The 20,431-nt window shown below is 45.8% G+C and overlaps 6 protein-coding genes across 6 annotated transcripts; 2 read left to right on the forward strand and 4 right to left on the reverse strand.

Annotated features, from left to right (window-relative positions):
• Positions 1 to 2,245: 2,245 nt before the first annotated feature.
• AOL_s00215g220 (uncharacterized protein) lies at positions 2,246 to 9,018 on the forward strand (the record flags this gene model as incomplete). Its single annotated transcript, XM_011129422.1, has 6 exons — positions 2,246 to 2,433; positions 2,510 to 2,550; positions 2,610 to 3,248; positions 3,395 to 4,122; positions 4,174 to 8,810; positions 8,871 to 9,018. 6 exons carry the CDS (start codon positions 2,246 to 2,248, stop codon positions 9,016 to 9,018), a joined length of 6,381 nt encoding a protein of 2,126 aa, XP_011127724.1.
• Positions 9,019 to 9,750: 732 nt separating this feature from the next.
• On the reverse strand, positions 9,751 to 10,379 carry AOL_s00215g221 (uncharacterized protein; the record flags this gene model as incomplete). The annotated part of the gene is made up of 3 exons (XM_011129423.1): positions 9,751 to 9,805; positions 9,886 to 9,971; positions 10,053 to 10,379. The coding sequence occupies 3 exons, from the start codon at positions 10,377 to 10,379 to the stop codon at positions 9,751 to 9,753; spliced, it is 468 nt and encodes a 155-aa protein (XP_011127725.1).
• Positions 10,380 to 11,296: 917 nt separating this feature from the next.
• AOL_s00215g222 (uncharacterized protein) lies at positions 11,297 to 12,479 on the forward strand (the record flags this gene model as incomplete). The annotated part of the gene is made up of 7 exons (XM_011129424.1): positions 11,297 to 11,534; positions 11,654 to 11,663; positions 11,746 to 11,788; positions 11,886 to 12,017; positions 12,104 to 12,114; positions 12,207 to 12,361; positions 12,442 to 12,479. 7 exons carry the CDS (start codon positions 11,297 to 11,299, stop codon positions 12,477 to 12,479), a joined length of 627 nt encoding a protein of 208 aa, XP_011127726.1.
• Positions 12,480 to 13,549: 1,070 nt separating this feature from the next.
• On the reverse strand, positions 13,550 to 16,678 carry AOL_s00215g223 (uncharacterized protein; the record flags this gene model as incomplete). Its single annotated transcript, XM_011129425.1, has 8 exons — positions 13,550 to 14,874; positions 14,927 to 15,027; positions 15,103 to 15,212; positions 15,274 to 15,299; positions 15,371 to 15,487; positions 15,560 to 16,166; positions 16,237 to 16,534; positions 16,644 to 16,678. The coding sequence occupies 8 exons, from the start codon at positions 16,676 to 16,678 to the stop codon at positions 13,550 to 13,552; spliced, it is 2,619 nt and encodes an 872-aa protein (XP_011127727.1).
• A 1,960-nt stretch (positions 16,679 to 18,638) lies between these two features.
• AOL_s00215g224 (uncharacterized protein) lies at positions 18,639 to 19,101 on the reverse strand (the record flags this gene model as incomplete). Its single annotated transcript, XM_011129426.1, has 3 exons — positions 18,639 to 18,833; positions 18,905 to 19,035; positions 19,098 to 19,101. 3 exons carry the CDS (start codon positions 19,099 to 19,101, stop codon positions 18,639 to 18,641), a joined length of 330 nt encoding a protein of 109 aa, XP_011127728.1.
• Positions 19,102 to 19,106: 5 nt separating this feature from the next.
• On the reverse strand, positions 19,107 to 19,717 carry AOL_s00215g225 (uncharacterized protein; the record flags this gene model as incomplete). Its single annotated transcript, XM_011129427.1, has 3 exons — positions 19,107 to 19,253; positions 19,341 to 19,388; positions 19,454 to 19,717. The coding sequence occupies 3 exons, from the start codon at positions 19,715 to 19,717 to the stop codon at positions 19,107 to 19,109; spliced, it is 459 nt and encodes a 152-aa protein (XP_011127729.1).
• Positions 19,718 to 20,431: the final 714 nt, after the last annotated feature.

The raw sequence follows: 20,431 nt of genomic DNA on the forward strand, positions 1-20,431 counted from the left end.
ATGGAGTCTTTAGGGAAATCCACGGGTGAATTTAAGCATAACCCTGGCCTTAAAACCGCCCTTGGCCACCCGGATCCCACCGACATCGGGGAAGGGCCCTTCGCTTTTGGCCCAGCTCGCTTTCGGGAATTGGTCCAGTGAGGAACAAGCTATTACCAACTTCCGATCCACTTTGGGACTTCCAGACGTCAGACCCTGAATTCTGTTACTCGATAGGAAATGCAAGATGGGGAACAAAGAAGCTTCTTTTGGTTATTTTCCCTTTCTTGCGAACGTATGGCTCAGATCTTTTGTTTCAAAAGCGGCATTGGGAATTTAAAGTCGTTCCCCTAGCTGTCACACCGCATGCGACTCCGATGCAAGGAAAGATTTCGGGTGCTGGGTGGGGTGCATATTGATGGCCATGGGCCATGCTGAACTACCCAATTGCGAAGCCCCGCCTGGATCTCACTTTCCTCGCTCACATTTTTTTGCCATTCAATGTAGATTGTTATATTTGCACAAAATGTGCCTCACCTACTCTTTGATTTAGCGGAGAGTTGGCAGTCTCCGAGGTCGGGTAGGATTCTTCTAGCCAGGATTTGAAGAACGGGGTGGAAGATCTGAAAAGTCTATGCTACTCCGGACATACATGTGGAACATAGGGACGACGGACGCGGACACATATTAAATATTATAGACGGCGTCCATGTGTCCGCCGATTGAGTGTTTTTTTTTATCGACAAACGAACGGACAAGCGAGTGTTTTTGCTTCAATAGATCTTGATCGATCCCCAATGCACAGAGCGATATATATAATACGGTTTCACCGATTCCATTACTTAAGCAAATAATGATATGAATGAATTATGACTGGCCAAGAGAAGTGAGGGAAAGAGAGCAAGTTTCATCATTTATGTATATCGGATGGATTCGCGGCAGGGAAGCATAACCAGCATGCAAGCTTGTTTAGCTCGGGTTTTTCTTATCGGAGCGCCGCATTTTAGCTACAAATAAAAACTTCATAAGGAAAGCCTCCGGAATTGGACCAATACAGCAAAACCCATTCGTTATCAAGACCTTGGTTCAGACTTGGTGTGGGGAAGCTAAAGTATGTAAGGTTAGTGCAGAAAATCAACCCCCATCAGCCTGCGAGCCGCCCCAATAGCACTCGCCCTAATTGTGAGCTGCAGCTGTCCATGCTCCATGCCGTGGGCTGGCTGCCATGCCCGGCCGGGGTCCTGGTCGAGCAACTAGTATAACTTACTAGCATCATACTGCTCCGATTTCCCGTTATCCAATAACGTAGCCCCCCACCATCCGTGAATGCCTGTCGCCCTTGAAGTCATTTGCGTTCTCGTCTTGCTTGCTTGAAGTACAAAAGTCGTCGTGCTCCTCCTCCTCCTCTAGCAGCTCCACTGTCAGTTGCATACTTGCTTTAGCTGCCATCGATCAGTCAGAGTCCTAGCTTAGGAAGGGGATAAACTAATTGGTGAAATCCATCGTAGACTGTGAAGCTCTCGCACTCCAAAAATTGCCGTGCACATTCACTTCCTTTCCCCCGTTTCCGGTCGTTGTCCAATAAATTTGGCTATAATTGAGAATACCCCTCCTCCAAGTTGACCACCAAGTAGTCCACGACTAGCACAACTACTCCTCCCACCACCACCACCACTACCACCATCTTTCTCCTCATCACCCTCCACTTCTCAGCAACCATCTACCATCTACCATCAAACCACCTCATCACCTCCCCACCTCTTGATTCTAACCACCATCAAACCATTATCACCAGATAGTACAAACGACTCTGTGCTTGTGCACTAACCCTTGATAACTTGCTCGACGTCCCTTCGACGTCAATTGGCTCGTCGACGACCGCTGCACCCGCGTTGGCGGCGGTCCATCTAAACCTCCAACCCTTAACTTGCAGTTAAACAAGTAACGGTTCTAACTTCTCTTTCCCTCCTCCCCTCACCTCTCTCACAATTAACGACCACTAAACCAAAGGCATACCCCGTTTCTTTTTTTATTTTTTTATTTCTTTTTTGATTCCCGTTTTCATCCTCATCATTCTTCATTGCCTGTTTCCGCCTGTTTCCTCTCGGATATTTCTGTCTCCAAATTATTTTTGCAACGGACGACAGCTTCAAATATCCTTTTTTTGTCTTCTTCTCCGTCTACTACCTCTCCGCGACATCTTTCATCTCGTAGTATCCTTGTTTGATTCTCTTTGAATCATTGCGTCACCTTTCAACCCTTCAAAATGGCATCCCAGATCCCTCGAGAGTATCTCTATGAGGCCGAAGGTGCTGAGGTCGAAGAGGAAGTCTACCACCCATTCGAATATGACAATACCCCAGAAAACCCAAGCTGGGCAGGCGCATTGCCAATGCCATACGGTCTCTATGATCCGGAAGACGAAAAGGATGCCTGTGGTGTCGGCTTTGTAGCGTAAGTATATGTAGCTTCTCATCCATTCTCTCAACAAAAGATTTCCTCTTACTGACCTGGTTTTTGCTCCTTATAGACACATAAAAGGAGAGAAATCCCATAAAACACTCTCTGACGGTACGAGACTCTTCACTACCTCCCATACTTCGCGAAACCCTGCTAACACGCGTTCGCAGCTCGCTCGTTGCTGTGTAACATGACACACAGAGGCGCTGTAGGGTCCGATGCCCGCGACGGTGACGGTGCTGGTGTCATGACTAGCATGCCGGACAAGTTCCTACGTAAGGAGTTTGGATTCTTGCTCCAGACTACACTGCCTCCGTTTGGTCAATATGCAGTCGGAAACATCTTCTTCACTCCAAATGCTGAGGAGAGAGCCCAGAACAAAGCTCTCTTCGAAGAGAAGGCCAATGAGCTTGGTTTGAAGATCGTGGGATGGCGCCCCGTCCCGAAGGATAGCAGCCTTCTAGGACCGGCCGCTAAATCTCGAGAGCCTCATATCGAGCAACCTTTGGTTGTTCTCAAGGACTCTGATGTTAAATTTGACGAAAAATTCTTCGAAAAACAATTGTACATCCTGCGAAAGAGAGCCACCCATGCTATCGGTTTGCATAAATGGTTCTATATTTGCTCGCTGAGCCCACAGAACATTGTCTATAAGGGCCAGTTAGCACCTGTTCAGGTCTACAATTACTATTATGACCTTGTAAACGTGGATTATGAAGTGCATTTCGCGCTGGTACATTCCCGTTTCTCCACCAACACTTTCCCCAGCTGGGATCGTGCTCAACCCCTTCGATGGGCCGCACATAATGGTAGGTTTCTGGATCCTTGTGACTTTAATTCAATCGGTGTGAGACACGGGGACGTGCATTCGGTGTGAGGTGTGAGGTGTGAATTGCAATGTCGTGCAAGTGATGATTCGTAGAGCTGTTTGTTAACAGGTGCTTGATAACCATAGGTGAAATTAACACCCTGCGAGGGAATAAGAATTGGATGAAAGCTCGTGAAGGCTTGATGAAATCCAAAAAGTTTGGTGCCGACTTAGAATCCCTCTATCCCATCATTGAAGGAGGTGGTTCCGATTCCGCCGCATTCGACAATGTTCTTGAACTTCTAATGATCAACAACGTCCTCACGCTCCCCGAAGCTGTAATGTTGATGATTCCCGAAGCCTGGCAAGGTCATACCTTGATGGAGCCTGAGAAGGCTGCATTCTATGAATGGGCTGCTTGTTTGATGGAACCCTGGGATGGTCCAGCTTTGTTCACATTCGCCGACGGTCGTTATTGTGGTGCAAACTTGGACCGGAACGGTCTCCGACCTTGTCGTTTCTATGTAACCGATGACGACAGAATTATCTGTGCTTCAGAGGTTGGGACAATCCAAATTGAACCCGAGCGCGTGATCCAGAAGGGTCGCCTTATGCCCGGAAAAATGCTTCTCGTCGACACGGTTGAAGGACGTATTGTTGACGACAAGGAACTAAAGCTGAGCACATCAAGCCGCTGCAATTTTCAGCAGTGGATCAGTGATCATCTTATCTCACTTCCCGAAATCCTCGAGGCTCACGAGAAGAGAGGAACCGATCTGTCTCCCAAGTTGACAGAAGGAAGTCTTCAAAATGATCCACTAGTCAAAGCCTTTGGCTACTCTTTGGAACAAGTCAGCTTGTTGCTCGCACCAATGGTAAGGGGACTCCGCACCTTTTTACTTAACCCATAGACTAATATTTCCTAGGGAATTGACTCGAAAGAGGCTCTCGGGTCCATGGGCAACGATGCACCGCTTGCTGTCTTGTCCAGGGAACCTCGTCTCATTTACGACTATTTCCGTCAGCTATTCGCCCAAGTCACAAACCCTCCAATCGATCCTATCAGAGAAGACATTGTTATGTCGCTTGAGTGTTATGTTGGACCTCAAGGTAACCTCTTAGAAATGGCACCAGAACAATGCAGCCGACTCCGACTTCCCTACCCAACGTTGTCAGTGGAAGAATTCACCTCTTTGAAAAATATCGAGCAGATCTATCCCAGCTGGAAAGTCCACACTATCGACACAACCTTTGCCAAAGTTGATGGTGCGGATGGATACGTGCCAGCTCTTGACCGAATCTGTGAAGAAGCTCTCAAAGCCATCAAGGAGAATTACAAGATCATCATTCTCTCTGATAAGAGAACTTCTGCTGAGAGGGTTCCGATTTCCGCGGCTGTCGCACAAGGTGCAGTCCACACATTCCTTGTAAAGGAGAAGCTTCGATCACAGGTTGCACTAGTTGTGGAGACTGGTGAAGTCCGTGAAGTTCAGCACATGTGTGTCCTCGTCGGTTATGGTGCAGATGCCGTCTGCCCATACCTTGCTGTTGACATCCTTCTGAAAATGAATCGCGACAGGCTCATCAGAAAGAAAATCTCAGATAAAGATATCATCACGAACTTCCAAAAAGCTGTAAATGGTGGTATTTTGAAGGTTATGAGCAAGATGGGTATCTCTACCCTTCAAAGTTACAAGGGAGCTCAGATCTTCGAGGCTCTCGGAGTCCATAAGGATGTCATCGATAAGTGTTTCCAAGGAACTGCCTCCAGAATCAGTGGTATCACCTGGGACGTTCTTGCGGAGGATGCCATTGCCTTCCATGAACGAGGTTTCCCCACTCGAGAAGCTGTGATTGTACCCGGTCTTACTGAGACCGGAGAATACCACTGGCGTGATGGCGGAGAAGCTCATGTCAACGACCCCATCAGTATTGCAAACATTCAAGATGCAGTTCGTACCCGTAATGACAAGTCGTATGAGGCATATTCCCGCGCAGAATATGAATCAACCAAGAACTGCACCCTTCGCGGTTTGTTGGATTTCGATTTTGAAAGCTCCAAGCCGGTCCCAATCGAACAAGTGGAACCATGGACAGAGATCGTTAGAAGATTTTGCACTGGCGCTATGTCTTACGGCTCTATCTCCATGGAATCACACTCCACTCTAGCTATCGCCATGAACAGGCTAGGAGGTAAATCCAACACCGGTGAAGGTGGTGAAGACCCGGAGAGAAGCAAGATTCTCGAAAACGGTGATACCAAACGTTCCGCTATCAAACAAGTCGCCTCGGGTAGATTCGGTGTTACTAGTCATTACTTGGCTGACGCTGATGAGCTTCAAATCAAGATGGCTCAAGGAGCTAAGCCCGGTGAAGGTGGAGAGCTGCCCGGCCACAAGGTCTCTGGGAGCATTGCTAAGACCCGTCACTCGACACCTGGTGTCGGTTTGATCAGCCCTCCTCCTCACCATGATATTTACTCCATCGAAGACTTGAAGCAACTTATCTACGATTTGAAGTGCTCCAATCCTCGCGCTCGAGTTTCCGTGAAGCTCGTTTCCGAGAAAGGTGTCGGTATCGTCGCTTCTGGTGTGGCCAAAGCTAAGGCTGATCATATTCTCATTTCCGGTCACGACGGCGGTACCGGTGCCTCGAGGTGGACTGGAATCAAGCATGCAGGTCTCCCATGGGAGCTTGGTCTTGCAGAAACCCATCAAACACTGGTGATGAATGATCTTCGTGGCCGTGTGATTGTCCAAACCGATGGTCAGCTTCGTACCGGCCGTGATGTCGCTATCGCTTGTCTTCTCGGTGCTGAAGAATGGGGCTTTGCAACTGCACCGCTCATTGCCATGGGCTGTGTTATGATGCGAAAGTGCCATTTGAATACTTGCCCTGTAGGAATCGCTACCCAGGATCCTGAACTCCGTGCTAAGTTCCAAGGAGAGCCAGAACACGTTATTAACTTTTTCTACTACATTGCCAACGAACTCCGCGCCATCATGGCAAAACTGGGATTCAGAACCATCAACGAGATGATAGGTCGCACCGAGAAGTTAAGAGTTAGGGATGATTTGCGAACTGCCAAAACTCGCAACATCGACTTGAAGAATTTGCTTGCCCCTGCATATTTGAGACGTGAAGGCGTAGCCACATACAATGTTAGACGACAAGACCACCGTCTTCACGTCCGTCTTGACAATAAACTCATCGACGAGTCCGAGTTAACATTAGACCGGGGGCTCCCTGCTAGGATTGAAACACCAATTGTCAACATCGATCGTGCTCTAGGTGCCACCCTTTCCTATCGTATCAGCAAAAAGTTCGGAGAAAGCGGTCTCCCCATGGATACTATCCATGTCAACTTGACTGGCTCCGCCGGACAGTCATTTGGTGCATTCCTTGCCCCGGGTATTACCTTGGAGTTGGAAGGTGATTCCAATGACTATGTTGGAAAGGGTCTCAGCGGAGGCCGTATCATAATCTATCCTCCTGGTGTCTCCACCTTCAAGGCAGAGGAGAATATTCTTATCGGAAATGTTTGTTTGTATGGTGCCACGGGCGGACAGTGTTACTTCAGAGGTGTCGCTGCAGAACGTTTCGCAGTCAGGAACTCTGGTGCAACAGCTGTTGTCGAAGGTGTCGGTGACCACGGTTGCGAATACATGACAGGTGGACGAGTAGTAGTCTTAGGAGGTACTGGGCGCAATTTTGCAGCCGGTATGTCTGGAGGCTTTGCTTTTGTTCTCGACATTCATGGTGATTTTGCCACTAAAGTCAACATGGAGATGGTTGAGTTGGAGGAAGTCACCGAGCCAACCGACGTCGAATGGCTTAGAGGCACCATCGAAGATCATGAGAACTATACGAAGAGTGAGATGGCATCGAGAATCCTTGCTGATTGGGATCAAGTTCTTCCTCGATTTGTCAAAGTCATGCCCACGGATTACAAGCGCGTCCTTCTAGAAGAAGCCAAAAAGGCAGAGCAAGCTAAAAGTCAAGTTCTTCTCCTCGAAGCTGAGGCAGCTGTTGAGGACAAGAAGAAGGCAGCTCCTGGAACCGACGGCAAAGAGGCCGAGAAAGCCAAGAAACACGAGACACCACTCACCACCGATATTGAAGAGAGTGTCACTGATTCCAAAGCGGAGAAAAAGAGAGCCTTGTTACTCAACAAAACGAAGGGCTTCAAGCTATACAGTCGAAGGTCGGAAAAATATCGCAACCCTGGAGCTCGAACGAAGGACTGGAAAGAATTATCCAAGCGATTGAACGATGAAGAGCTCCACTACCAGACCGCCCGCTGTATGGATTGTGGTGTACCATTCTGTCAATCCGATACTGGCTGCCCGATCAGCAATGTTATCCCCTCTTGGAATAACCTCGTTTTCCAGAATGATTGGAGGGCAGCTCTTGACAAACTCAACCAGACAAACAATTTCCCCGAGTTCACTGGAAGAGTATGCCCTGCTCCTTGTGAAGGTGCCTGCGTTCTCGGCATTATAGATGATCCAGTCGGAATCAAGAGCATTGAGTGTGCTATCATTGATAGAGGATTCGAAATGGGGTGGATGGTTCCTTGCCCGCCACCTGTCAGAACTGGAAAGCGTGTTGCAATTGTTGGATCTGGTCCAGCCGGCCTTGCTGCTGCTGACCAGTTGAACAAAGCTGGGCATGTTTGCCATATCTTCGAGAGGAGTGACCGTCCTGGTGGCTTGCTGCAATACGGTATCCCAAATATGAAGCTCGACAAGGCTATCGTCAAGCGTCGTATTGACTTTATGGCCGCTGAAGGTATCGAATTCTTCTGCAACGTTGAGATCGGACAAGAAGGCCAGAAGAACCTCGACGAACTTCGAAAAGAATACGATGCCGTTGTAATTGCCACTGGGGCTACCGTCCCCAGAAATCTGAATATTCCAGGCCGTGAATTCAATGGTGTCCACTTTGCTATGGAGTTCCTTCACAAAAACACACAGTCTTTGCAGGATTCGAACTTAACGGACGGGAAATACATCAGTGCTGCTGGCAAGAAGGTCATAGTTATTGGCGGTGGAGACACAGGAAACGATTGCATCGGAACGTCCCAACGGCACGGTGCCATTAGCGTCACCAACTTCGAAATTTTGCCAAAGCCGGCTCTCCAACGAGCTCCAGATAACCCTTGGCCACAGTATCCCAGAACTTTCCGTGTTGACTATGGTCATACCGAAGTCCTTTCGCATACCGGAAAAGACCCCCGTGATTACAAGATAGTGACAAAGCAATTCCACGGTGACGAGGCCGGTAATCTCAAAGGTTTGACGACGAAACGAGTGGACTGGAAAAAGGATCCTATGAAGGGGTGGCAGATGTCTGAAGTTGAAGGCTCTGAGGAATATTGGGAGTGTGATCTAGTCTTCCTTTCTATGGGATTCGTTGGATGCGAAGAGAGAGCTTTATCGAGTGATGTCGAGAAAAATGCCAGGGGCAATATTAAAACTGAATCTTTGAGTACCTATGCCACAACTGCTCCAGGAGTCTTCACAGCTGGTGACTGTCATCGCGGTCAATCTTTAATTGTCTGGTAAGCAAGAGAATCCTGGAAATGACAAGATAAGACAGAACTAACCTTTCATTCGAATAGGGGTATCAATGAAGGACGCCAGTGTGCTCGAGAAGTGGACATCTACTTGACGGGTTCAACATTGCTTCCAGTAACCGGAGGCATCATCAAGAGGCACCCGATGAAGGGCGATCAAGGAGGCGAAGAAGCAGACATCGACAAGATCTAGTCGGTCGCAGTCGATGGAACGCTCCCGATCTTTGGGATCGAAGAACGAAACAAGCTTCCTCCAAGCCAATTCATCTGTACCGACGACCCAGATTGCATCATTCTAGGACCTTTGCCGGTTATCTACCGCCCTTGGAATGATTTACCACCACCTGGAATAGCCACGAAGATGAAGTACAAGAAACTCTGTAGTGATTTGGAGCAACATAAAAAAGACGTTGAAGAGAGGAAGGTCCTCGCCCGGGAGGCCTTCAGCCAGGGGTGTGACCCCCTGGTTGAGATCTGGAAGATGGATAAGAAAAAGAAGCAGAAAGTTCAACACGATTAAAACCAAGAAGGGTTGTTTTTCTGCTGGCTCCTTTAACGTCTTCTTTTTTTTTTTTGACTACGTTTTCTTGCAGCATTTATGTTGTGGCATTTAGGTACTATTGTTCATCCTCCGTCGTTCCGTCGTGTTTCCTTGTTTGTCTACTATGCGTACATGCTTTGAATGTTTTCTTACCCAGTCAACCGACCGAATGTTCTTGCTCTTTCTGATACGTTACAAATCGCTCTGTTGCAATTTCTCTTTTACGACATGAAAAATACAGGCGCTGGGATTACTTTGCAAATTTATGTTTATAGCAACATAGCTAGCTTCAACTGAATGGAACAGTAGTGCTACTATAAAAAACAGACCTCTCGTATTGCTCCAACTTGGGGGGTTTTTTTTTTCATTTCTAGCTACTAGTATTTATTTTGATATGGCTGGGATATCTTCGACATTTTGGCCTAGTCTTGCGAGGTACCTACAACCAGCCATCTCGGTGTCAGCTTCTGGAATATTAAGCAATCGATCCCCAATTGCAAGGGAGGAGTCAATTCTTACAGGGCGCCAGTATCTGCCCATACTTGATACCTTGAAACCTTAAGCTTGCCATCTTCACTAGCAAAATCAAGGGTGTAGGTAAAGCCCTTAATTATACGGTGAAGTTTAGTTTAGTTCAAATCAGTGCCCTGTTTATGGAATGTAGATATTCAGATCGATTACAGTACCTCGTCCCAGTTAACACCCGTAGGCACCCAAGTAAACCTTCCTTTCCCCTTGACCGAGACTTTATTTTGCCTCTCATCCACAAAGTACTCTCCAAAGCTCATGTCTTCGTATGCTAGATACTTCCCTAGAAGTCCAAAATATTCTTTCATTCCGTCTAGGCCTTTAAACTCACGCCCGACAAATGGTGCAAAGTGTGGGTCTCCATGTTCGAAGGCGGTGACTGTGGAAGCGAAATGGGAGAACATTGATGGCGGATCTGCTTTGGTAGCAAAGTCATTGCAAAGGGATTCGGCCGCTTGGAGGAGGGAATCGTAGTGGCTGCTCATTTTTGGGAAGGATAGAAGCCAGTGTGGTATTTTTGATGGTTATGTGTTGTTTTTGTTGTATATTTTTAGGGAGCTATAGGATGATGTCATTAGCTTTTGGGCTTTTAGATTCAGGTTTTGAAAGACAGTTTTGAAGGGACGTTGATAGATATTGAATCTAAAGATTACTTTATAGATAATTGATAGATGTACCGTCCTTTTTTTTGGTATCGTAGACGTCTGTTCCGTTGGCTCGGAAGGCAAGAAGTTCGGGCTTTCCAAAATCAAATTCAACGTCAATTCGGGCCCCACACCAAGCTTGGTCTTAGCTCGGAACCAGACCCGAGATATCCTTGTTGAAGGCTAAACCAGGGATGGTCGTGTGCGCCAATGTACGCGGCACTACGGCACGGGCATTCTTGGGGGCCGTTGGCAATTGGCAATTAGCAATTGACCCTTTCTTCCTCCTCTTCTTTTTCTTTTTGTTTTCCCTTTTCCTGTTTAAATAAATTGGGGTCCTCAAAATTAGAAGTTATTATTAGCATGCCCATAAATAATCCATGATCGCTCCTTTCCCTACCATGTGGCTGTCAATCTTGGAATTTATTTCTACGAGGACGAATATATAGCCCGTTTTTGACTTTTCTCTTTTCGTTGAATTAATATCTTCCTTTCTTTCCTCCATTAACTAACCTTAATTACCAGTTGTTACATAAACCCACTGGTGGCAGCCCTATTTTACCCGGGGTAATACGTCGTTGACAGTGCACCACCATACCCGGGGTGGCGCCCCTTCTTTCCTTTTTTTTTGTCCTACCGTTACATCCTACCGAACCAGACTCTTAACATTCATTCGTTATATAGCACCGGGGTGCACTGGGGCGGCGAAGGTATATACTATACTAAATATATAAAAGAATAGTAACAATAATGCTATAATGCATTTACAAAATTATATCCCTAGCATACTGCTAGTGATCCTGGTTACGTACACCACAATTACTACATGCGCAGTCGTCAATCCTGTGGTAGAGCCACCAATGATCAAGGAGATCAATTTTGAAAAGAATCTAGAAAAGAATGCGAAACGGCTGAAGTTGAAGAATCATAAACTTGCAATTGGGGAGATGGCTATGGAGCCGCCGGTGCGGAAGCAGGGCGAGCCGAAGTATTTTCGTGAGTAGTCAATGGGGATTTTGGATATATGTTTCTCCATCTTCTTTTATTCTCCATCTTCTTATTCTTCTTCTTTGACTGATATCTTACGGAATTCTTTAATTCTTTTGTTTTTTTAGAGGAACCTGGGTAATTAATATATTTTTTTTCCCAAATATTGATCGTTAAATTTAAATTCATTGCACCGCTAATCGGGAAATCATTGAAATAGCGTCGCTGCAGCGGGTCACTACGACGGTCGATATTACATCGGGGTATGTCAGTTCAATAAATTATAAATCCACAAATCGATCCACATAATCATTTTTTTATATATGAGAATTTCTCTAACGATAATTTTGGACTACATAGTTCGTCACGGATGAAGAACGACAAAGAACTTTGACACACTTAGTCCGGGCATGGCTTCAGTGGACTCAAAGCCAGGGGATCGAGACATGGCTAGCCCATGGCACTCTTCTTGGTTGGTGGTGGAACAATCGGGTACGATAAATCAATATTATCTGAAATCACAAAACATCAAGCTATATATATGAATATAACACTGACTTCTCCAAATCCTTTCCCAGATTCTACCATGGTAAGAACACCAAAGAAGCAACTTTTTAAACCCTTCTTATAAAAGAATATTTTCTTTCTAACGATCCAACTTTCATATTAATTTTTCAACAGGGACACCGACCTCGACGTTCAGGTATCAGAGGCAACTCTCAAATCGATGGCCGAAAATATGAATATGACAACCTGGACCTACAATTTCGAAGAAGATAATTTTCAAAGAGATTATTTACTCGATATAAACCCATATTGGACTAATCGTCTTCGAGGTACCGCCGCAAATCTTATAGACGGACGGTGGATCGATAAAAGTACGGGATTGTTCATCGATATCACGGGATTAAGTCAGACCCACGGTGTGACAAGACCAGGGGTTATTTCTTGTAAAAATCTACATCGATATAAGGTAACCTTTTCTTTTTTTCTTTTTACCCCTTATGCCTTCATTTTCTTTCCCCCATCTGAATGGGAACTATTTGAAGTATACGTAGCCAGAGGGGATGCTTCCATTCAACAGGATATATAAAAAGATGAGAGGATTGCTAATGATGAGATCGAAAATCAAATCGAGCGAATAGACCTTCGAGATATACCCATTACGAGAAGTGAAATTTGAAGATTTTAAAGCATATGTACCGAACTCTTACGAGAAGATATTGATAAAAGAGTATCGATCGAAAGCGTTTACAAATACGGAGTTTTCGGGTCATGATTGGCAACCAGCTATTGGATCATGGGTTCCGAAGACTAGATTTGAACCTCACAGGTAAGTAAATGTCTAACCCCCCTCCTCTCCTCCCGACTTACTATATATACATATGGTTCAGTCTATTAAGAGAATCAGGTGGAATGTATATATATGCTAACGAACTACGGTGTTAATTTCTTTTGGTTAAAAAAATAGATTGTACAGATTACGAAACGGGAAGATGATGAAGATTAAAATCGAAGATCCGAGAGGATTGGAAGCTGTTCCTCGACCGAGTTTTTGGAATCTTCTATGGCGATTGGCTTATTGGTAAATACTTTGTGCCATAAGTATTCAACCAGGTTTCAGATTGATGTTTTTGGTAGTTAATAATCGATCGGGCAGCTAGATTAGCGGAGCATGGAGTACTTTGTATGTTACTCGATTGGAATAGAATGTCTTGTTTAGTCAATCACGATAAGATACGATGTATATATATATAATCCAGGCGGTTACTTGGGTAAGTAAGTACCTAGATAAGTGTGAACATGTACCAAAGTACGACAGTCTTGTATTTTCAATATACCTAGCGAGAATAATCCGCCATGATTACAAAGTGTTTGGGTAATTTCTAGTCCCATAGCCTAGCTGTCACAAAAAATAGGAGCCGCTCCTGTGCGTGTTTCTCCTATCAACTAAATATTTATAGTTATATCCCAAAATCCCTCCCATAAGCTCACAATCTTGCGGCCAGCTTGACCCTAAAGATTCAAGCCAAGTATCCCTTCTCCTTCAACCATTCCTCAACAACCTTCTCGTCCCTCTTCTTCCAACTAACGTTACCGCTAACGCTATCAATCGCAACCCTGACGGCACGATCATACCCTCTCTGATCCTTTGGTTCGAAGAAAGTCTTCATCTCTTCCAAAATCGTCTCATCCGCAAACTTGTTAAGTGTGACCCTAACAAATCTATCAAGGAGAACCATATTTCCGCTCAACAGCTTGAAGATATCATCCCATCTCTCCTTCACGAATTTCCATACCAATGGCTTAGCATCGCCGTTCAATGCTAGCGATGAGGAAACATAGTGTGTATTTTGAGTTGGGATTTTGTCGCCAACCATCTTCTCGAGGTAGTCGTTGATCAGATCTGCGGATCTGGCCTTTCCGAGAGCTTGAAGCGTGATTTCCTTGCCGTCGGGGCTGGTGGCCTTGAGGTATTCGGCCCAGACCTTCTCGTATTCCTCCTTACCACCTTCGCTAATTCCGATTCTGAAGACTCGGAGTTTGAGAGCGGCGTTGATGACGGATTCGTCACCGGAGAAGTAAGCTTCGAATTGGCGTTTGGCTTCGGCGATGATGGACTCGTGACCTGCACTTGCGGCGGCACCGATGAGGAGGCCGCGGAGCTGGGTGGTCAAAAAGTCATCACCTTCGGCGAAAGTCCAGCCGAGCTTTTCGGCAGCTGGGGAGTATAATTCCAATGCGAACTTCTTGAGTCCGGCTTTGATCTCTGGGTTTGAACCGAAGGCTCCCTGGACGGCAGATAGGGCGGTAGCAATAGTTTGCCAGACCAAGAAATTGCTTTCCTCTTTCATTCCCTCGAGGAGACTGAGGAGACTGGAAGTTGAGCCGTCGCCCGAAAGTGCTAGAGCTTGGGCATCTGCTACGAGGCCGATACGGTCAGCTACACTGAGCTTGTCGAGAGAGAGACCAAGTTTAGCGAATCGCTCGACGGGGTAGTTGACACGGTAGAAACCGTTCTGCCCGATGTTGAGCTTGTAGTATTCGGTGTTCACACCGGAGATGCTTGTTTCCTTCTCAGTAAGGGCGGTGACGGTATCTTTGGCATCTGAGGTGAGAGTTTCAGAGGTAAGTCCCAATGGAACCCACCAAACTGTCTCGTCTTCCTCGGGCTTAACGTCACCAGTGCTGAGGAAACGCTTCTGGCGGACGGTGATAGAGTCGGCGGTTTCCTTGACATCAAGGACGGGGAAACCGGTGGTCTTGATCCAGAGGTCCATGATCTTGTTGACATCTTGGCCGGATGCCTCAGAAAGGGCAGACCAGAGAGCATCGGTGGTGGCATTGGCTGATTCACATGTTAGAATATAAGTTAAGATTCCCAATGTATCTGGACTTACCATAAGTGTGCTTCTTCAAGTAGTTAGAAACACCCTTCAAGAAAGTCTGCTGTCCAAGAGCAGAGCTCAACATTCTAATAACACTGCTTCCCTTGAGGTAACTATCCCAAAATCTCAGTTAGCATATTGACCCAGGTCTCTGTATCCTGTCACAAAAAAATACAACAAAAACCCACCTGATGTGATCAAAGATCTGGTCAACCTCAAGAGCATCTCGGACGGGAACCTCGATAGGATGCGAGCTCCTCAAAGAATCCAATTGGAAGCCTGTTTGCATTGATTCAGCCTAGAGCATATAAGTCAGCATGGATATTTAGGAGTATTTAACGACCTCTGCGGGCACGCACAACGAACTGACCCCAGACATCCCAGTCTAAAAAGATGAGCTATGTTAGTAACATGTATCAAGTAAGAAAAAGAAGGTTTGATCGGAATGGAAATTACCTGGGTAGAAATTGTCGATAGCCAGCCATCCGACCCAAGTTGCGAAACCTTCGTTGAGCCAGAGCTCGTTCCACCAGTCCATGGTAACCAGGTTTCCGAACCACTGATGGGCGAGTTCTGCAAGCATATATTGGATTAGTATAGGCTATCTTTTTTTTGGAAACCATTTTGGATGGATTTTCAACATACCGTGTGCAACAACGTATGCGACTCTATTCTTATATCTCGGGTCGCTTTTTCCTTCTTCGTAAAGAACAGCAGTAGTTCTATAAGTAATCAAGCCCCAATTTTCCATAGCTCCGTGAGAGAACTCATGAACAGCCAACATGTCAACCTTGGGTAGTGGATAATCAATATCAAAAACCTCAGAGAAATAATCGACGATCTTGGCCGCATTATCGAGGGCAAACTGTCCTTGTTCCTTGAGCCCAGTAGTGGTATAGACTCTAACGGGGATCTGAACGCCATTGTATTTCCTTTCCGTCTTGGTTTCAACGTACTCAAATTCACCACAAGCCCAGGCGTAAAGGTAAGTGCTCATCTTTGGGGAGGTCTCGAATCTGACAACTTTGAGATCTCCAGATGGCTCTGGGGTTTCAGAGATGGCTGGCATGTTGGATAAAGCGGTCCATGAGTTTGGAACAGTAATGGAGAAGTCGAAAGTAGCCTTGAGGTTTGGCTCATCGAAACATGGGAAGGCCTGGCGGGCGTCACAGGACTCGAATTGGGTCGAGAACATGTGGGTGGCCTCGGTGGTACCGGGAACTTTGTATTCGGAGCGGTAGAAGCCAGCCATCTACGTTTAAATTATATTCAGCATGCTTTTTCTCATATATTTTAGCATTTTTAAAAATCCAGGGGCTTACCTTGTTATTCAAGATACCAGTGAAATCAAGCTTCAATTGAGCCTTCTCGGTAGCCTGAAGAGGCGATGAGAAGTTGAGAGTAGCCCTCTCACGCTTGTTGTCGACATCGATAGATGCAGCTTCTTGTGAGGCACCGTCAACGGTGATAGTAGCCTTCAAGTCGCCCAGCTCCTTGACATTGATGGATATCGCACTGGTTTCTTGAGTAACCTTCACATCGACAGTGACGGTACCAGAGTAGGTGAAAGCCTTGTTATCGATATTGAAGATAGAGAGGTCGTAGTGAATTGGCTTCACTCTGTGATTTTACCAGAAAAAAGAAGCCCCAAAAAGGGTAGTACAGTTTGTTTAGTAAATCCTAGAATTATAAAAAACAAAGATAGAGGGGATATATCAATAGAACTCACTCCTCAGGAAGCACGTCTCTATCGTCTCGCGTCATATTGCTAGTATATTCCGGATTTCCAACGAACTGTGTTGACGGAGTCGAATAACTCCGAAACTTCGATCCCAAAAACGGACTTGTATTCCTCGAACAAACAGTGTTTACCGTACGAGAGGTATTATTAGTAGTAAATACTGTGGAGATAGAAGTAGAAGTGGGAGTAGTAGAAATAGAAGTAGTAGTGGTAAAAGAGGATCTGGGAACTAAGAAAGTTCCAAGCGCTGTTATATATCGTTTCCGGAGCGCAGTCGTACGAGCAGGTAATAGTGGGATGGCACTCGACCTGCGCGATATTGGTATCTTTGAACAGCTAAAACGGGAAGTTGTCAACGATTGAGTTATCCGCGGGAAAGATCGTTGCATTTAAATCGGGCTAAGTGATAATTTTAGAGGGGACGATGGATGACGGGTAAGAAGTATCAATAGAGCAATGTGGGGTGCTCGGGTACGCGGCGGGGTCAACATCAGGATCCCACGTGCACAGAACGATCTCAATCTTTCTTTTCTTAGACTTCAGAATGATAAAGAATTTTAAAAATCTTGATTTCAAAAAGAAAAACAAATAAAAATACATATCTTACCTGGAAGCTTGAACTAAAAAGCTAGAAAAGAAAAGAAAACCTGAGGCTCCGAATGAAGCAGTTGAAGGGACAGGCAATGGGGACCTTGTTGGAAAGGGAAGCTTATCGACAGATTCAAACAGGTCGACTCGGTTTGGATGCACGCCATTGCATTGCGGCCATTGCGGGGCAAGTTGCGGCCAAAACGCCGGCCCAAGCCGATGTCACAATAGACTGACTAGCTAGCTAACAGCCACCAACCTGCCTTCTTTGGATGTTCCCCGAACAAACTAACAAGATGCAAAGTGGTAATCATCGTAATTAACAGCCATAGCCTCGCCTTCATGGGAAAAAAACGGGTCAGAGAGCGCCCCAAGGTCTTGGCTGTTGCATGTTACTGAAGACCTAAAAAGTTGGGATGAATTCATGAAATAATATTACCTACTTGAATATATGTATAGCTAGCACGTGTCCGGCCTAGTGTAAACCTCGAGGAATAGAATGTATGATCACGGTCAATCAATCAATCAATCAATCAATCAATCATGGAGAATGGTCAGATCTAGAACGAGAGGATAGTAAGATCCGTTTATTCATATTTCCACCGTAACAAATATAAAATCAACAGCACTGCAAAGAGAAGCAACAGGACAGACGGCCAAATCCAGAAGACGAAACAACGAACTCCCGTCCAACCGGCGGATAAACAATTAAACAACAGCTGGGAACCGGAAGGCCAAGAAAGAGACAGAGACAGAGAAAGAGAAAGAGAAAGGAAAGAAGAGAAAGGAAACACGAAACGATGTCTGTAGGATCAAGCAAGCAAAAGATATCCAAAAGAAACAAAAGACGGGGGAGGAAAAAGAAACATGGAAGAAGGAATATATGGTAGTACAGGTTGCGATCCAACGAAGGACGAAGAGTCCCTCAAAATGCCATTAGCACCCCTCTCCTGATCGGTCGTTTCGTTTCGTTTCGTGTTTCATTTCTCACTTTCCCTTCCCTAGAACCGTGAACCCGATAACCCTCGTTTCGCAAAACCAAGACATTGGTACAGACGCAGCCGTCTTAATTCGTTTCTATCGTATTGGCTAGAAGGAGTATTTCGTATCTCACGATGGCGGGTTTTTCTCCATGGAAAACGAGTGAGGAAGAGGAGAGAAAGAAAGAAAGGGAGCGAAGAAGACGGAGTATTGCGAAAAGGAAGCGCTTTCAATTAATAGACATAAAAAAAACGGACAAAAAAATATCAGCCCGTTTATCGTAGTTTTTCGTTTCAAATATAAAATTCGCAGTGTCCCTTTTTATGTCCAAATCGAAACAACAAATCTCTACCATCTTTTCTTCAATTGCTTTTCCAGTTCTTTCTTATTTTCCTCTTTAGACCCCGGGGCCTTTTAGCAGCAACCCCCGTTGGATTGCTGGTTGACCGGCTGGCCAGGATTGACTGAGACTGTGGCCTTGTTGTTCTGGGTGGCGCTTCCCATGCGTTCCTTGATCTGTCGGGCCATGGTCAAGAAGGCTTGTTCGACGTTTGTGGCGTTCTTTGCAGAAGTCTCCAAAAATGGGATTCCCAAGCTATCTGCGAATTCCTGTTTGAAAAAGAGAAAAACCGATGTTAGTGAATTACAACGAGCGGTCGGATGGTTCGTGGAAGCCGTACCTTTGCGACAGTATAGTCCACGACCTTCTTATCAGACATATCGCTCTTGTTTCCGACGAGGAGCTTGTTAACACCTTCTGTAGCGTATCGGTCGATTTCCTGCAACCACTGCTTAACATTGTTGAAGGAGTCTACAAAGGTTGTTTGTTAGCCATAAATTTTACCAAGTATAAAGGAAATGATAAGTTTTTACCCATATCTGTTACATCGAAAACGACGCAGATACCGTGAGCTCCTGTAAACAATTTGTTAGTCTTCTCATTTGTCTTCGTAAGATCTGTCGAACTGGTGTACCTCGGTAGTATGACGAAGTGATAGTACGGAATCGCTCCTGTCCAGCAGTATCCCACTGAAAATAGAATGTTAGTAGGACAATCAAGAAAGAAGATCCTTAGAAGAAAGAAGGACAGAAAGAAAGGAGAACAGCCAGACTTACAATTTGCAGCTTTACGGTCTTGCCATCAAGTTCGATTGTACGAATTTTCTACACAAACAGTCAGCAAACACGTCAAAGGAGCTTCCAATATTGTAATTTTCAGGATATCTTACGAAATCAACACCGATAGTCGAGATGTAGGATTCAGTGTATGTGTCATCAGCGAACCTGAGCAACAAACAAGACTTGCCGACACCAGAGTCACCGATGAGGAGGAGCTTGAAGAGGTAATCGTATCTTTCGAAATCCAGGGCGGAATCGCCCCACTTGGTTAGCTTATTTTTGTTCGATCTAGCTGATGGGGAAGAAGGAGACGTTGGAGAAGTTGGAAGAACGGGAAAGCGAGTTTGCTCCGACGGAGAGGTAGGTGAAGCCATGGCTTGATCTGAAGCTGAGTCGCGTGTGCTCTATCTGCGAGATGGCGTAATGGAACAGGGGGTAGGGGGGGCAGACGGAGGCGCTTAGGGAGCAGCGGGAGCAGCAGCAAGGGACAGTAGATGTCCTAATGGACTTAGGAAAAGGGATACATCTACGAATCGGACAGCCGAGCACACAGAGTTAGCAAAAAGGGAAAATAGGGATATAGAGAGACAGTCAAGCTGCTTGCAGAGCTCTGATGGAGATATCAAAGGGTTATTTAGGGAGGTGCCATACACTCTGGATTCATGATGATGATGTTGCTTGAGAGTCGGAAAGCTCTAAATTAAAGTTCTGAAAGAAACGTTAGTAGGCGTTATTAACTCTTGAGATAATATATATGAAAACAGCTCGCAAGCAGAAGCGAGTCTCGGCTGGAGCTTGGGGGAAACAAATGAGGCTTACAATATTTTTTGAGGCTGGGGATGCTGGTAGATGGGTGCTGGTGATGGTGATGACGAAGGTGGTTTGGGAAGTTCGGAAGATTGGGGGTCGGAGAAACAGGGCCCTTTTATCAGCTGATGGAACAGTCAAGTTAACTTCCCAAGCAAAAAGCGAAAGATTCCTCGGTTTTCTCTGGCGAAAGAGGCTAGCGACGAGTAAGGATATCCGGGGATAGAGCGGGAGAAGCTACGGGTGGAGAGGGTTTGAGGCTTAACGGTTGTGTGTCTGAT

This window comes from Orbilia oligospora, assembly GCF_000225545.1.
Source record: "Orbilia oligospora ATCC 24927 unplaced genomic scaffold scaffold00215, whole genome shotgun sequence".
NCBI classification, from domain to species: domain Eukaryota; kingdom Fungi; phylum Ascomycota; class Orbiliomycetes; order Orbiliales; family Orbiliaceae; genus Orbilia; species Orbilia oligospora.